General features: G+C 41.8%; 1 protein-coding gene across 1 annotated transcript in view; it reads left to right on the top strand.

Moving 5' to 3' along the window:
- The window catches only part of galnt1 (UDP-N-acetyl-alpha-D-galactosamine:polypeptide N-acetylgalactosaminyltransferase 1), a 111,949-nt gene extending 99,547 nt beyond the window's left edge, over positions 1 to 12,402 (top strand). Inside the window, exons 9-13 of the mRNA XM_062985270.1 lie at positions 720 to 900; positions 2,649 to 2,788; positions 6,428 to 6,526; positions 6,632 to 6,766; positions 10,480 to 12,402. Coding sequence (XP_062841340.1) covers positions 720 to 900; positions 2,649 to 2,788; positions 6,428 to 6,526; positions 6,632 to 6,766; positions 10,480 to 10,626 — 702 coding nt within the window. The 3' untranslated portion in view covers positions 10,627 to 12,402. The remainder of the gene's footprint in view (positions 1 to 719; positions 901 to 2,648; positions 2,789 to 6,427; positions 6,527 to 6,631; positions 6,767 to 10,479) is intronic.
- Positions 12,403 to 18,614: the final 6,212 nt, after the last annotated feature.

Here is an 18,614-nt window from a genome sequence, read left to right as displayed (position 1 = left end):
ACTGCAGTGACACTGACATGGTGGTGGTGTGTTAGTGTGTGTTGTGCTGGTATGAGTGGATCAGACACAGCAGTGCTGCTGGAGTTTTTAAACACCTCGCTGTCACTGCTGGACTGAGAATAGTCCGTCAACCAAAAATATCCAGCTAACAGCGTCCCGTGACCACTGATGAACGTCTCTAAGATGACCAACTCGAACAGCAGCAATAGATGAGCGATCGTCTCTGACTTTACATCTACAAGGTGGACCAACTAGGTAGGAGTGTCTAATAGAGTGGACAGTGAGTGGACACGGTATTTAAAAACTCCAGCAGCGCTGCTGTGTCTGATCTACTCATACCAGCACAACACACACTAACACACCACCACCATGTCATTGTCACTGCAGTGCTGAGAATGATCCAACACCCAAATAATACCTGCTCTGTGGTGGTCCTGTGGGGGTCCTGACCATTAAAGAACAGGGTGAAAGCAGGCTAAAGAAGTATATAGAGAAACAGATGAACTACAGTCAGTAATTGTAGAACTACAAAGTGCTTCTATATGGTAAGTGGAGCTGATAAAATGGACAGTGAGTGTAGATGTGTAGAAGTGTAGAAGGAGGTGGTTGTAATGTTATGGCTGATCAGTGTATATTTAAACACATTTGACTCCCAATAAATGAATCATTGGGATACCGTGTGTGTTCATTTTTCTAACGTGTTGATCTGTGTGTTTCAGATCTGGCAGTGTGGTGGAACGCTGGAGATTGTGACGTGTTCTCACGTGGGTCACGTGTTCAGAAAAGCCACACCGTACACGTTCCCTGGTGGAACGGGTCAGATTATTAATAAGAACAACAGACGTCTGGCGGAAGTCTGGATGGATGAGTTTAAGAACTTCTTCTACATCATCTCGCCTGGTCAGTTCCACTATCTTTCTCTTTTCTGTTTTTTTTTTTACCTAGGCCAAGATCTAGAGAAATTATTCTACCTTTCGATCTGTCTATGAGAAAGCTGCCTTTGGCTTTGCAGTGACCCTACCATCACTCTGGTCCTTTGTTTTAGTATCGGATTCTTTCTCTTCTGTCTCTTTCTTGCTTTCTTTCTTTTCCCCTCTCTCCTTATTTCTCATTTTCTTGCTCTTCTTTTTCTCACACTATCTTTCTCTCATTCACTTTCTCTGTCTCTCTCATTTTTTCTCTGTCACGTCCTTTCTTCTTTCTCTCTCGTTCTCTTTTGCTCTTCCTTTTCTTCTCACTTTCTCACTCTCTCCTCTCTCTTTTCTCTCTGTCTCTAGAGTATTAGGGTATTTGTATTGTCAGTGCTCTTGGGTGAATGGCCACTATCGACTTAGAAATGGAGCATAATGGATATTAATGTCACTGTCAATATTTCACATTGCAGCACAGAGCTATTGAGCGAGCGTTCGTGTGTGGGCGCCTTTGGAAGAGATATAGAATGACTGCCTAAAGGAAAGTCTTCATTTGAATTGGTTCTCTTATTGCCACTGACAAGAGAAAAAGAAAAAATATAGTCGTTTCAAATGAGTTTAGGTTTTTTGTGGCAATTTCCTCTGGTCAGTTTGGTTTGCCGGGCGTAACTGTACTGCAGTGAATATATCAGGTCAGGTGTTTGTTTAATTCTTAACTCTGTGTCAGCTGATGTGGCTATTATCATGGCTAGCTAGTAGCTAATAGTCTTTACATGTCAAAGTAGGGGGTCGATTTTGCTTTCTTTACTTGTGCATATGGTGGTTAGAGGGTTTGTGTAACTATGAGGGTGTAGAGCTTTTATGGTGTTTTTAAGTGCAAGTGCTTCTAGAAATGTAAGCAGTCTTTGGGGGGTACTGAGGTGAAGATATCATTGTAGCTGTTCGTATTGGAGAATTTTGTTCTGATGGTTTTCATTTGTTTAATAGAAGTTCTTGATCCGCCGCTCAGGTGGTGCAGCTGTAAAATACGCTAGCACACCAGAGCTGGGATTTCGAAATACATTGTATTGAATTTCAGCTCTGCCATCCGGCTGGGCTGGGCGGCTACATGAACAACGATTGGCTGTTGTTCACAAGGTTCACGGGATGGGACAAGCTGGACCAGGGTTCCTCATAACTGGTGCAATTACGACCTCTGCTGGCTGATTGATGGCGTCTGTGCAGAGTTATGAAATAATGCTGATCAGGGTGTGGCTCTCCGTGCACAAGGCTGATTTGCATATGAACTCGCATCGTGCAGGTGAAAAGATGCAGTCGGTACTGCACACTTGTAGGAGGTGGCGTGTATCAGCTGCGAAGCTTCTCAGTCCGCAGTGGAGGGTTGTATCAGTAGAGGTGAAGCGTAACGTAATCAGGGTAATTGGATACGACTAGGTTATGGAAGAAAATTGGGGGGGGAAATTGGAGTTCTTGCTCCACAGAGGGGGCAAATGGGGGCCTGGTCTCCTTTTAGCAAGTAGGTATGGGTCAATTTGGTGTGTCCTATGCATCTTGTGTAGATACTTTGTTCCCATAGTTTTTTGGGGTATTGCACTCTATCTGTTTTTATGGTAGTTTGTAGGTGATATGTATTTCCCATTCTTTTTGCCAAACTCTACCAGCATTTGGCAACATTTTGTCATAATTGTATATAAAAATGAATTCCCTGCATTATTATGTGTGGTTTTGTGTGTGAAGGTGTGACAAAGGTTGACTACGGAGATGTGTCAATTAGGACAGCACTGAGACAGAAACTACAGTGTAAACCCTTCTCATGGTACCTGGAGAACATCTATCCCGACTCCCAAATCCCACGCCACTACTACTCCCTGGGAGAGGTAACAAACCCACAAATATACAGTAACAGGGTAGATTCTGCATGTAGTCTAACATTCATAGCTTCTTGCATACTAGCAGGCGACTGTCTGTGGGTGTATGTATGTGAGACACAAAGATAAATGAGAAGAGAAACAGAGAATGAAATCTAGGCGGTTGCATGAAGTTTAATTAAATTACTTATCTACCCACTCCAGTCTGTAAATTTGATATTTCTGTTTACATAGACTTCTCTGTCTTCAGTAGTCATTAGTGTTTCTCAAATGCTTACTTTCTCTTATGATTTCTGCTTTTGTGCCTTACTAACATCAGGCCCCAGTGATTAACACTGGCATCCTAGCTTGTTATGAAATAAAATTTAGGCCAAGATCTAGAGAAAATAATAATAGCATTGATAGTGGGTATTGATTTAATGTTAACCTCTTTTGTAGGTGTTTATAACATGTGAATCAGGAATAGGCTAGTATTCTGTCAACTGGACAGTCTAGTGGTTATTGTACTGGACTGCTAATCGAAAGTTTGCTGGTTCACGCCCCACCACTGCCAGGTTGCCACTGTTGGGCCCTTGAGCAAGGCCCTTAACCCTCAATTGCTTAGACTGTCACAGTACTGTAAGTCACTTTGGATAAAAGCGCCTTCTAAATGGCGAAAATGGAAACTGCCTCTTGGTCTGTCTTGCGTTACACCATCACTCTGGTTCTTCGTCTTAGTATTGGATCCTGACCATCACAAGCAGTAATCTTGATTCTTAGTGCAGTTTGACTGGTTAAAGGTTGTTTCATGGTCTCTTTTAAACCCACATAAGAAATAGTGCTAACAAAGCTTACAGTACAGCTATGGGAAGTCCTGCTGCTTTATACGACACCCTTTTTGACAGACTCTAACAGAGAGGATCACAGTATGCTCTATGTATTCCTCTACCATTCATGCCAGTGCATCGCCCAGCAGCAATGAGATGATTCCCAACCAGAAACAATGATTCTTTTTCTCTCTCTGACTTGGCCAGTTGTGTCTAATGTAAGCCTGAGACTCTAACTCATTTCTCCATAGAGGTATGAAAGCAGGTTAGACTGCTGGACCATTAAATGACCCCACCATTAAATTACCAGACTTAAACAGCTTTACATTAGAGGTCTAACCTACTATGCATGCACAGTACTGAGTCTGTAAGTTATTACAGGTGAAGCCTAGCAGTTAAGGTACTGGACTAGTAATCAAAAGGTCGCTGGTTCAAGCCCCACTACTGCCAGGTTGTCACTGTTGGGCCCTTGAACAAGGCCCTTAATCATCAGTTGCTTAGACAATATGCTGTCACAGCACTGTAAGTCCATTTGGATAAAAAAAAGTGTCTGCTAAATGCCGAAAATGTAAACATAAATGTAGGTACAATGTCCTAACAACAAACATTTATCATTGATGCATTGATAAGTTTGCCTTTAGCGTTTTTTCCACAGATGTGGATGCCAATTAAGTTTACATTTACTCATTTGCAAATTTGCAGGTCTTCCATTTGCACATATACAGTAATGCAGCCACATGCAGGTTTGTTCTAGCAGCATACTGACCGGTCGCTATCATGATCCTGAACTATTTTTGTCTGCTCCCATCTGTACAAACAGTGTGGCAAGCCCTTTCCCTTCAAATTTGAACCTGCTCTGTTTATCAAGAACCGTTGTCCCATGGTCCCATTGACATTTCCGTAATTACATAGAAATCAGCCATGGCGTGCACTTTACACACAGTTTGTCAGGCTGTATATGCAAATCAGGCATTTGAGTCTTTCTCTTTGACTCTGTTGACTTGTGGGCCTGTCGTTCTCCCACGTTCTCCGTGTTTTCTGTTCCTCACATCACAGCTCCATAAGCTTCTGTCTCTGTAGTCTGACACTCGTCAACCCCTGTAATGTCAGTCACTCTTTGAAATGGGTCTCCTCTTATCCCACCAACGAAGTTGACATTTTCACATCTGAAGCAGGAAATGATGGAGACCGGAGTGCATCTGCTGGATTTGATGTCACTATAAATGTAGGCAATTACAGGCCTAGCTCCAGGGTGTGACTGGGACAGGAGGTCGTAATGTGTTTTTATTTAATCGTGCTGCTGCTAAAAGTGGAAAATGTTCAGTAATGCCATGGAAGATTTGAGTTAATGCATTAGTCGTAATTTAATCATGCCTCACAAACCTAAAGCTGTGGGCACGCGTCCGTGCCTTTGGGTGTGGTTGCTAGTCAACAAATCCCTGCAGGCGTGGATGTATAGTGTTGTGATCGTCACTGTTCACGTTTTACCCAGGGCCACGTATAAACAGATACTTTATGTAGAGGCCGACGTGTACACAGGGAAGCTATTTATAGAAATTAGAGGTTAAATGTCACTACACTACAGTCGACAGTTTACGAACACCTTATAAAGACTGCTTGCACCAACCCTGTCTTGACCAAGGAGAGCCACGGACTATCACATTATCCTCCGCATAACAGCCACTTCTTTTCACCCATCAGTGCAGAGCCTTATCACATACAGGCACACGCTATATGCTCTCTATTTCCTCGGCTGCTCCCTTCAGGGGTCGCCGACGGATCGTGATCCGCATTGTTGATTTTTTTACGCCGGATGCCCTTCCTGACACAACCCTCCCTATTTATCCGGCCTTGGGACCGGCACTACAATGCACTGGTTTATGCATCCTAGCGGCCAGGTACCTATAGGACAATTCAGTGTCTCCAATTAGCCTGGCTGCATGTTTTTGGACTGTGGGAGGAAACCGGAGCACTCGGAGGAAACCCACGCAGACACGGGGAGAACATGCAAACTCTGCACAGAATGGACCCGGACCGCCCCACCTGGGGATCGAACCCAGGACCATCTTGCTGTGAGGCGACAGTGCTACCCACTTAGCCACCGTGCCACCCACACACGCTATATGCTGTTTTGTGAGATTCCCTCCCCTCATGCAAACGCCTTCGAATAGCCAGCAAGGCTGATGCCTTCCTCAGACACAGCCAATTCGAGTCAAGTCATGTCAAATGTATTTTTATAGCGCTTTTTACAATGGACATTGTCTCAAAGCAACTTTACTGAATACAGGACCAACAGACCAAAAACCCCTGTTGGGCAAGCCGTGGCCAGAAAAAACCCTTAAAATTACAGAATGAAAACTTGAGAGGAACCAGCCTCCTTGGGTGGCCTGGAGGATAATTTGAATGAAATTGTGTCTATTGAACTTCCAACCAGGTTGATGACACAGCTGAGATTCAAAAATAAGCTAGCTCATTAGTCTGCTTCACCACCCAAGCGCAATGTATTAGTGATATTATACCACTGTGGGCAATGGCCATGACTAAAGCATCAGAACTCAATGATTCAGATGAGTCCAGATACAGTGTACTAACTATAGTTAGACAAATTGGTTAATTACACTGAGGCTACTCTAAAATGTCACCAACTACTCTGAAGCTCATCAAGGGAAATGGAATTACCCATTAATACGCAGCTTTATGTTGATTCCAGTAGATTAGTAGCATAACAACATTGCTACTCATTAGTAATAGCACAATTCCTACCTCATTTAAACTGTACACTCTTTTCTTGCCTGTCTATATCGTTAACTGTGTGTCTCGTAATCTTTTTTTAATGTTTTAGATCCGGAACGTGGAGACAAACCAGTGCCTGGACAACATGGCCAGGAAAGAAAATGAAAAAGTGGGCATCTTTAACTGTCACGGCATGGGAGGAAACCAGGTCAGTCAATTTTTCACTCGCCCTCTCTCATCAATTCATTATAATTCTCTCAAGCATAGTGAATTGACTGAGGAACTGGATGATGTATGTGTGTCCTCTCGGCAGGTTTTCTCCTACACTGCCAATAAGGAGATCCGGACGGATGATCTGTGTCTGGATGTGTCTAAACTCAATGGGCCGGTAATGATGTTGAAGTGCCATCATCTGAAAGGAAACCAGCTTTGGGAGTATGACCCTATGGTGAGTGTGTGGACTGGTATTTTGGCTATTTTTTGCAGACTGGGACTGAATGATAATATGTAGTGCCTGTCTGTCTGTCTGTCTGTCTGTCTGTCTGTCTGTCTATCAATCTATCCACACAACCACCCACCCACGCATCCATCCTCCCATCCATCCTCCCACCCATCCTCCCACCCATCCTCCCACCCATCCATCCATCCATCCACCCATCCACCCACCCACCCATCCACCCACCCACCCACCCACCCACCCACCCACCCATCCATCCATCCATCCATCCATCCATCCATCCATCCATCCATCCATCCATCCATCCATCCATCCATCCATCCATCCATCCATCCATCCATCCATCCATCCATCCATCCATCCATCCATCTATCTATCTATCTATCTATCTATCTATCTATCTATCTATCTATCTATCTATCTATCTATCTATCTATCTATCTATCTACAACCCAGCAAACCCATCCACCCACCCATCCATCCATCCACCCATCCATCCAGACAGTAGTGGCAAAGTGTTGACTTCTCATCTGGCTTCCCTCCCTTAGACATCACCAACGTGTCTGCAGAGAGCAAGAGAAATTATGCTTTATATGTTTATTACTGCTCTAAATGGCTTTTTTTTATCTGTGTATAATAAATGGACTAAAATAGGTTTTATTGGTGGAACCGTGTCTGTGTGTGTGTGTAGGAGGGTTGGCTGTTTATATGTGAATTTGACTCAGATGTTTACCTCAAGGGGCTCGACTGCCTTTCAAATCATGTGGCATCTAAGTCAGCTTTTATTCCATCTGCAGCATGGTGTGTGTGTGTGTGTGTGTGTGTGTGATCGACATTCTTTATACCCATAACCCCCCTACACATACCTTGCAGTCTGCCTTGTAGCCTATACTGCGCTGAAGGGACGATGGTAGAGTTGGATGCAGACGGTTGTCACTCTGTCTGAATGTCATGCTGACGTTAGGGTGAGTCGCACAGCTGAATGCGCTGTAGCTGTAGTGCATGCACATGAATTAGAGAAGGGCTAACTGAAGAGCGCTCAGCATTCCACTCAAGCTGGCAGTGGCTTTCGGAAATAGCTGTCACCCTAAACCCTGCCTCTCCTACTCGCTTTCTCTCCTCTCTCTTTTCAGCACCCCATCAGCCTGGCCTAGTGCCCAGACAGAGAAAAAGAAAATTATGGTGAATAAAAGGAACACGTCGGTGTTTTTCAACATAACCTTTATCTATCATCTTTGGTCTGTATGTCACATTACTGGGAAACAATCATTTCAACATGCTTCAACATGTTTTTATAAAAAAAAAACACATTTAAATAGAAAAACAGTAAAAAATTGTAAATGTGGCATGCGCAACACTCCTATAATGCTAAAGTCCCCTAGTAATAACGAGGGTTTTTCAAAAAGTTAACGCTCTTTTTTAAACTCTATTTATTAAGAATTTCAAAAACAAATTACGTCACTTTTCCACGTACAGTGCCAACAATGCTGCTCCTACTAGATGGGATGGAAACCTGGCGTGTTTGCACCAAAATTGTCCAAAACTTACAACAGACATTATCACAGACTGTACTGAATAATGAAGAACTCCAATTATTTTTTTGCTAGTTTTAACTTTCAGTTCAATTTAATTTTGTGTTTGTATGATTTGTGTAAATCCTATTCATTTAAATTATCCTCCAGGCCACCCAAGAAGGACGGGGGTCTGGTTCCTCTCAAGGTCTCTTCCTGTAATTTTAAGGGAGTTTTTCCTTGCCACTGTCGCCATTGGCTTGCTTAATAGGGGTTTTTGGTCTGTTGGTCCTGGATTCTGTAAAGTTGCCTTGAGACAATGTCTATTGTAAAAAGCGCTATATAAATAAATTTGACTTGACTTGACTACAGTCACATTCTGATGCACTTTTCCCAGCGTCGTACCAACTTTTTAATGCCATCAGCAAAAAAGTTGAGCTTTTGGTTGAGCGTGTAGCCACTAATGCAGCACTGCTTTCACATCATCATCACATGAAAATCTTCTTCCCCTTAAAGCTTCTTTGAGCGTCTAAAAAGGTGGAAATCAGATGGCGCTAAATCCGGACTATAAGCTCTCTCTCAGTCTCTCAGACACGATTACTACTCAATTACTACTACTGCCACCCTCACCATTTCCAACCAAAATATAAAAGTGCGGAAACCTTTTGAAGATCCCTCGTACTTTTATACGTTACTTGACAAACATAATGACAATATTGTTATTTATGTGCAAAATTGTCAGCTTGTGATTATTCCAGAGCCAAATACATTTTCTGACTCTTTAAAGCTGTGCAAACACTCAACAATCATGGGCTTGACCATGACCTAACTGTAAAGCAGCTACACCAGAAACATTTGTACAAATTAAATAATAAATTGAATATTTTTGGAAGCTTCATCACAGCAGAACGTTAAAAGAGTAGAACGTGAGATTACTGATAACACTCATGCAACTTATTTCAGTCTTACTCAGTGTGTTTGTGTGTTTATGATTATGTGAGCACCTTGTTTATCAGCCTTTGAGTTTTGTATGAATAAATGAATGTGTGTTATTGGCCTAAATGGGCGCTCGGGTGGTCTGTTACGCTAAACCATCGTGGCAGTGCAGTAAGCCAGCGGGTGACTAAACAAACTTGATTGGCATGATTGGATGGCCGAAGCCCTGTGAAGGATCGGTGGATTGGCCCTGTACCTAGTGTTTCCAACTGGAACTGGACCCGCTGTGATCCTGTTCAAGATGGTACTGGACTAGAGAGCAGAAGGTTGTTGGTTCAAGCCTCACCACTGCCAGGTTGTCACTGTTGGGCCCCTTTGCAAGGCCCTTAACTCTCAATTGCTTGAACTGTATACTGTCACAAATGTAGGTCGCTTTGGATAAAGGCGTCTGCCAAATGCAGAAAATGTAAATGTGTGCAGACACCCCTGTAGTTGTAGCCTAGTGTTTAAGGTACTGGACTAGTACTTGGAAGGTTGCTGGTTCACGCCCCATCACTGCCAGGCTGCCAATGTTGGGCCCTTGAGCAAGACCCTTAACCCTCAGTTGCTTAGACAGATAGCAGCATCTGCTAAATGCCAAAAATGTTAAAGTAAATGCTTTTTTTATGACTCACAGTCCACTACTGCTGGGATCCATGGTTCAAATCCCCAGCTGTGCTATCGACCGGTCAGGCGTCTGTATACAGACATGATTGACTATGTCTGGCTATGCCTTGCTTTGAAGATGGAAGCATAGAATTTCGATAACATCTTTATTATTATTTATATCCCTTTGTCAGTGCATTTTAAGCCAGTCATTGTCAGCTGGCTGAGTTACACTTGGCCAAAAGTATGTGAACACCCCTCCTTATTATTATGTTCAGGTGCTCCAGGCTTCAGCCATCTGTCAGCATCTGTTAACACCTGAACTCAGTGATACGGAGGGGTTTCCATATAGCCTTGGCTGTATAGTGAGTGTTTTTCCTTCATAATGTCTCCAGCAGTGGCATTTAAAATTCATATTTGTTTAATATCTGAAACTCATGAATGCTTGCTGGTCTATTAATATTACATTTGTGTGGGCAGTAAGGTGCTGTAAGAATCAAATTGAGGCCAGCAAGGGTCACCGGCATAGCTCTGAAACTGCAATGTTGTCATTTTAAATACAGTACACGATTCTAAACAACTCTCTTTGTGTCTCTCTGTTGATCTGTACAGAAGCTGACCCTGGTCCATGTAAACAGTAATCAGTGTTTGGATAAAGCATCAGAAGACGACAGTCAAATGCCCAGTGTTAGAGACTGTAGCGGCAGCCGTTCACAACAGTGGCTCCTGCGCAACGTCACACTGCCCGAGATCTTCTGAGCGCACACACATAACACACACGTACACGCAAACACACACACACACGCTCAAGGACGTACAGAGAGAGACTGACGGACACTTTTCACCTCGGCTCTGGTGATAAGATGAAGAGAGAGAAGAAAGGCGAGTGGGAGAGGGTGTGGATGATTTTTTCTACACTTCTCTTTCACGTTTTGAACGATGTGCACTTGAGAAGGAGCCAAACTAAATCTGTACATCTGTAAATCTCCCATCACTCCACTTTACTGAGATGAAGATTGAGATGGAAAGAGACAGAGACAGAAATAAGGAAAGGACTCTGGGTTTTGTGCAGAGACATTTTAGTGCCCATGTCTTCCTTTGAGAAGCTGAGGATGTTTACCAGAAGGTTCCCTTATAGGATATCAAAATATTGTGTGCATGTGTGAGTGAGTAATACTGAGACTGAGGAAATAAGTGTTTTGATAGTTTGATCTTTTTTTTTTTTAATTATTATTATCATTATTCTTTTCAGATTTTTATGGAAATAAGTACTGAGCACACGGGCTGAAACAGATGTGTATGTGTACAATGTGTTTCCTGTTGGAGCTCCAGATACATGACATCTACATTGTTATTTATGTCCTTTTCTACCAGCAGGGCGCCAGTGCATTTTTAAGCCACAGATGAGTCGTTGTCAGCTGGCCGAGTTACACTTGATGGCCAAAAGTATGTGGACGCCCTCCTAATTAATTAATTAATAGAGACCATGGTAGACTAGTGGGTAGAGCTTTGGGTTGAGAGTTCGAATCCCAGCTCTGCCATGTATCCACGGGCAGCACGGTGGCTAAGTGGGTAACACAGCAAGAAGGTCCTGGGTTCGATCCCCAGGTGGGGCGGTCCGGGTCCTTTCTGTGTGGGGTTTGCATGTTCTCCCCGTGACTGCGTGGGTTTCCTCCGGTGCTCCGGTTTCCTCTCACTGTCCAAAAAACAATTGCAAGTAAGGTGAATTTGAGATACAAAATTGTCCAAGACAATTTTGTGTTCGATATAACCTTGTGATGTTAAAATCCTTATAAAACAAAACAAACAAACCATGTATCTGTTTGTGCCCTTGAGCACGGCCCTTAACCCTCTCAGCTCCAGGGGCGCTGTACAATGGCTGACCCTGCGCTTTGACCCCAGCTTCCAAACAAGCTAAGGTATGCAAAGAAGAAACATCATTGCACTGTACACATGTATATGTATTATATTCTATAATTAATAAGTTCAGGTGCTTTAGCCTCCCTGACTGCTTACAGTTGTACAAAATGTAAAAAAAACAGTGTCCTGTTCCATCATAATTGTGCCCCTATTCAAGAAGCAAAGTCTCTAAAGATATGATTTGACAACCTTAACCTTGGTGAAAAGAACCTCCAGAAGCCTGCACTCCAGCTCACTAACCTTAACACCACTGAACACCTTTGGGGTGAATTGGAACGTAAATTGTGAACTAGTCCAACATTAATGTCATACCTCATGTAATGACCAACATTGTTTGGTGACCAAAATGGTTTGGTGTCCTCATACTTTTGGCCGTAAAATGTATATGGTTCTTAGCACTAAAATGCTGCTTGTCTGGAACCAAGTACCAGTTACTTTGAAGCAGTGATTAGAAAGGAAACATTTTACTGTCAATTTCAGATTACTCAATAGCTAACAAAGAGCTACCAGAAATGCTCTGAAAGGATCTGAAGTGTGTGCAGAGTTTTAAAGCATTTTGTTAGAACTTTAATCTGATAAACAACCAACAAACTAAATAGAAATTTCTACCAAAACTTGAGTTGCGTCTCAAAACCAATAGCGTTTGTGAAAAGTACTAATCTGAGGTATTTAATTTAGTATTATGTGGTTTGGGACGTGACTTGACTTTTGAGCTTGGCTTTGAGCAGCTTTAGGCCCCACTCTTCCCCAAGTGAATGCAAACCCAGTCAACTTCCCCCTTAGACACAGCCACACAGTTGTGTGTTGGATACCCAGCAGGTCAGTAACACAGCTGAGAATTCAAGTTCTCAAGATCTCAGCTGTGCCACCTAAATTATGGGTAAAAATTATTTGACAATCAAATTTTTCTGTGATTTTAGAAAAATATGTAAGAACCCTGTACACGTGATTAGGTCAGGGATCTGGTTCCTGATTTCTTAACCTTTAGCACTGGTACCGTGTCTATGAAAAGGAAAATTTTAATGATCTGTTCTCTTGATTGTGTCAGTTCAGGAGCAGTAAGTCCTTGCATTGGTCAATGGTGGGCCTCCTCTCATAAAGAAAGCCTGACCAAAAAGAAAATACAAATTAAGTGTTCAAATAACAAACATCTTGGTGGTAGGTTACTATGTTTGGGACTTAGGATGTTAAAGTCAAAATTATAATTGTTTTATAGACATTCCCCCTCCAATCGCATTGTCAGCCTCCACCTCATGAAGGAGTACTGATGCGTGTAAAGCCATTTGGCTTTTCTTTTCACTTCTTTTCACTTTTTAAACTCAAAGAGGAACACGCTTTAATCCAAGGATTCCTCCACCACTCATGTTGCTGCCCGGAGAGCTGATGCCTCATCTGGCCTTCCATTGTTTGGACACGACCAATTGTGTCTGTATAGCATCCAACCAGAAAAGCACCACTGAGATTTCATTTGGTTGGGCTAGCATAACAGTGTTGCGCCTCCCAAGCGCCCAATGCGGGATTTTTTAATTTTTTTTTTTACTGTTATTTTTTGTTTGTTTTAATAGTCTAGAATTTTTTTGGCTATTTTCAAGAGCCCCATAATGTATTTTTAGTTCTTATTTTATGTTTAGCTGTCGTTCTTTTGTCATTTGTCTATATGTTGGAATCGTAGAACTAACCTGCAGACCTGCCCAGATCTGGGCCAAACCTGAACTGCTGCCTTCCTTTGGATTGAAGCCCTCTGGAGCCCTCTCTGGTCTACACTATATGGCCAAACGTATCTGGACACCCCTAATCATTATCAAGCTAAGATGTTTTGGCCACATACGTTTGCTAACAGGTGTACAGTAAAGTCACATCTAGAAAGTCAATGAAATACTTCCAAAAATGCTTTGTGGCAACAGGTTGCTGTTCCTACAGAGTGATGTCCATAAAGACATGGTTTAACAAGTATGCAGAGAACAATGATCTCAACTCCAATGAACACCTTTGGGACGAGTTGGAATGCTGATTGTGAGCCAGTGCTCTTATTTAACGTCAGTTCCCTGGCCTAACAAATGCACACAGATGTGAAAAAAAATCCTCTGGAAAGCCTATCAGAACTGGATGTCCAGCAAGCATATGGTCAGCTGTCCAAATACTTTTGACCATATAGTTAGATGAAACGGATTCAGTGTTCTGTTTTTCTGTATCTTTTACAAATTCAACAGTGTAGACTTTTTCGTATGCATCTAAAAGGAAGTGTTGTGAGGTTTTTATGGAAATCATTTCTGTTATTAGTCTGTTGATTCTAGATGTAATTCATTCATTCACAAATGGTGTGAAGGCCAAATGAGATTCACCTAGCATTTCACATTTCCTGTTTGTATGTTTCATTGTCTTTTTATTACTTTCTAAAATTGTGTTACTGTTATGTGTTAGGCTGCAAAAACGAATGCTGCTTTAGCTCTAATGACTGAAATAAGCGAATGAGTGATTCCCCGTCTCTGCTTCCTTCTTTCTCACCCTCTGTGACAATGGACTACTACAGACTCAAGACTTGTGGTATGACTGCATTCGGGAATTAAGAAGGAAACAGTGCGAGAATATACTGTGGTCACTGTGTATCACTGGGGGCATCTGTCCACTGTCACACTTCCTCGGCCCCACATGGACACCTTGAGTTTACAGTTTTTACCTTCTGTCTGATCTGACTGGGTGGCATCTCGACAGAGGGGGTGTATGTATGTATGTATGTATGTATGTATGTATGTTTGTTAGTGTGGATGTATGTTTGTTAGTGTGGATGTGAGTGTGTGAAGGTAGCATGTAAGTGTGTTTCTGTTTCTGTCAGAAAGATTTCCCCCTTTTTTGTAAGATGACTGATGGTCTGGTGTAACACTCTGATCCACAGACTGGGAGAATAAATAGAGAACGTTTACAGTCCAGAAAATCTGCTGTGCCTTGGTCTTCCTGCCAAAAGCAACACAGAGCAGCTTGCACTGGTTGCAGGTCTAGCTTTGAAGTGCTTGTTTTAACTTTGAAATGTATTACTAGGTCAGAAATGTGGACACATTTCTTTTAATTATTGTGATCAGGTGTTTTACCTAGACATATTGCTAAAAGGTGTATAAATTGAGTAATACACTAAACATTTTCTGTTTCAGCATTGACATCAGGGCCGGCGCTAGGGGGGGGCTGAGGGGGGCATTGCCCCCCCAAATTGTGTCTTTGCCCCCCCAAGCACAATGCAAGCAACGGCTATTTTTAAAATTATCTCTGAACCAATCACAAAAATGCATTTTGTTTTACAGTGTGAAGATATTTCCTTGCTTATTCCTGATTGGCTCTTTGAGTCATATAAAAATCGGCAGACTGCCCCAAACAGTTCAGTTCGGCAGTATATGTTCTGTTAGTGTGAGCGAGAGGCAGGTATACTGGTAAACACTCTTCTGAGTTTAAACTGACTTCCACATGGTAATATTTGCTTAACTGTGGATTTTCGTTGCTTTAATGTTACTTACCTCTTACATAGGTGTTGCTTAAATTATTTTATTAGCCGTTAGCGGTTAGGCTAATGAACTAATGGCAATTTAATTAAGGGGGCGTATTAAAATGAAATACAATTAGATAATCTTTTTTCTCCATTTACATAATCAACATGTATTTTTTAATCATTGGGTTTTAAGTTTAAGTTCGAAAACATGCATTTTTATTTCTTTACCTCATACATCACTTTAAGCCAGTATCAATAGCTTGGCTGTCATCATTCATGCACAAATCAAGCCTTGAATATATTTCTGGCTTCAAAAACATGACTATCAAAATGCCCCCTCATTAGGTTTTACTGCCCCCCCAAGCAAAGCAGTCCAGAACCGGGGCTGATTGACATTCTTGATAAAGTGTCAAACTCAAGGCCTGCGGGTCAAATCCGGCCCGCCACGTCATTTTATGTGGCCCGCGAGAGCTTAAAAGATGTATGGTTGTCTTAAAATACACTGTAAAATCGTACATAAACTGCATTTCCCACAATGCATGTCGATTTTGTGACCCGCAAAGTGACCGCATCCCGCCACTAGATGGCAGTGTTTCCACATTTCCCAACAAGTGATGTTGCCGTGTCTGTGGTAAAGGAGTACAATGTAAATGTAGATATACATTATAAATATACAGTATAAATTTGGCATTTTGACACCAAACACAGAATTTAGCCTCCAAGAAAAATGACAAACAAATTGCAATCACAGCAGGATACGTTACAATCGGCCCTTTGAGGGCCACCATAATGCAGATGTGGCCCTCTGAAAATTTATTTGACACCCCTGGTTTAAAGGATTTGGTGCAGAGGAACTCCTTTAGCCTGCACAAAGCCCTGAATTCAACCCTGCTGAACACATCCAAGATAAAAAGAAACTTCAAGCCAGGCCGCCTTCTTTATGATAAAGTTTTAACCTTCTTGAATAATTAAGTCTAAATCTTATACAAGCCATGCCGGAGGATTGGAGGCTGTTAGAGCTACAATAGAAGGGACAACTCTATTTGGAATAGAATGACCATCCAGCTCAAGGTCAGATGTGTACATACGTTTGGCCATATTTATTTATTTATTTATTAGGATTTTAATGTCATGTTTTACATACTTTTCTTACATTCAGGACAGGACAGGTAGTTACTCATTACACAAGATTTATCAGTTCACAAGTTTAATGTCAAACACATTATGGACAATTTTGTATCTCCAATTCACCTCACTTGCACGTCTTTGGACTGTGGGAGGAAACTAGAGCTCCTGGAGGAAATCCACGCAGGGGAGAATTGCAAACTTCACACAGAAAGGACCCAGACCGCTCCATCTGGGGATCGAACCCAGGACCTTCTTGCTGTGAGGCGACAGTGCTACTCACTGAGCCACCGCGCCGCCCTGTTTGACCACATACTGTGCGGTTTTAGGTTGCATGCCAACCTACTTTATCATACCTACTGTGTTTCCTCACAGATGCAGTAACAGAATGTTTGGTAATGGGTTTGAATGGAACATTAAAGGACGAATGTCATTTAAGAGTCAGTGCAGTGGTTCTGGACTACTCATGCTCTTAGCCACGTGTCTTTGTTTTATTTAACAGATGAGTGAGCAGTGTGATGCCGTCAAGTTGAAAGAGGACGGCAATCACACACACTCGGACACACACACACAGAAAAATAAGCTTCCTACGATGAAAGAATACAGATAGATCTAAAGAATAGAGAAAAAAACAGAGTCAATAGCTCAGTTCAATGTAATTGAGAAAGGCTGAAAGAATCGATTTCAATTTTCTTCTCGCCAGAGGCTGACAGCTCTCTGATAGTTCTAATGGGGCGTGGGGAGAGGGCATGGGACCTTACCACAGACTATCAGGTACAAAGGTACAAAGGGTCAAACTGTTAAAGGTTAGCGTGACATTGTAGATTGTTATTAAATATTTACAGCATTTACTTTTGTTCCTCTGGTATTTATAACAAATTAAAATGAAAGTTCAATAAATCATCTTGGTAAACAAAAATAATACAATACAATAAAATGTGCTCACTAACTTTTTGGCTTGTGAATTGGTTTAAAGACTCAAACTTTTGCAACGTCACGCTTGACCCATTGTTTGGTAATCCTAAATTATTTTTTGTACATTTGCACTTTAGAAACACTAAGCACACGTTTCACACCAATAGATGACATTGTCAAGTCGTATCAGTGAGAAAAATATTTTTAACATGTTTACCTGCATTTATTGTGGCATGGTGATTCAGTGGGCAGCACTGTCACATTACAGCAAGAAGGTACTGGATTTGATTCCCAGCTAGAGCAGCACTGGAGGTGGTTTGCATGTTCTTCCATTTCAATGGGCGCAAGACACACAGTAACACCCTGGACGGGGCACCAGTCCATCGCAGGGCAAGATGTAAACTGTTGCACTTATTTATTTATTAGGATTTTAATGTCATGTTTTACACATTCATGACAGAAACGACACAAGATTCATCAGTACACAAGTGTAATGTCAAACACAGTCATGGACAGTTTTGTATCTCCAATTCACCTCCCATAGGAGCTACCATAGGAAACCCATGCAGACACGGGGAGAACATGCAAACTCCACACAGAAAAGACCCGGACCGCTCCACCTTGGAATCAAACCCAGGACCTTCTTGTTGTAAGGCCACTGTGCCGCCCAACAGTGCTTTAAAATACGTTAGTGACCATGCTGATGGAATATAGGAACTTGAATATTTATCATTTCTGACATCCATGTTTGAGCTACAAACTTTGATGCCCACCTTAAGTTTGGTCTGTCAGAACACCAAAAGAAAGGTTTAATAATCCATGTAACAGACATAACCAACTACAGTATCTTTGTGTTTAATAATTTGTTGTAAATACTTCAGTAGTTCACAATAAAAAGTAGCTTAATGGTGCTTTATTACTGCTAATTGTGAACAAAGTTATGATGTCACATTTCTATCTCAGACTTGAGGAGACGTCCTAGGTAAAGACGTTTTCCTAATTCTTTTTGTAAACAGAATTTTCAATTTAACGGCTGATATATACTGACACATGAATATAAAAAATATTATTGAGTAACATTAAATGTTCTGTTACTCCCTGTTAATTGTGTCTGAGTGCCCAACCACGATCTCCTGTAGTGTGGCCTAGCCTATTAGACCTCTGTGCCATATGCGAGCCAAGTGTAAAAAAGCAGGTTAGTTGTAAAATTGGTATTTATGTCTATCAGGGCCTGATGTCAAAGTACTAAAAGAAAACACTCATAGTAAAATTGGTGTCTGGTGGGGTCAAATAATTATCAACAAACAGGAAG

This window comes from Trichomycterus rosablanca, chromosome 23 (genome assembly GCF_030014385.1).
Source record: "Trichomycterus rosablanca isolate fTriRos1 chromosome 23, fTriRos1.hap1, whole genome shotgun sequence".
In the NCBI taxonomy this organism is placed as follows: Eukaryota; Metazoa; Chordata; class Actinopteri; order Siluriformes; family Trichomycteridae; genus Trichomycterus; species Trichomycterus rosablanca.
This window is presented reverse-complemented; position numbering and strand designations above follow the sequence as displayed.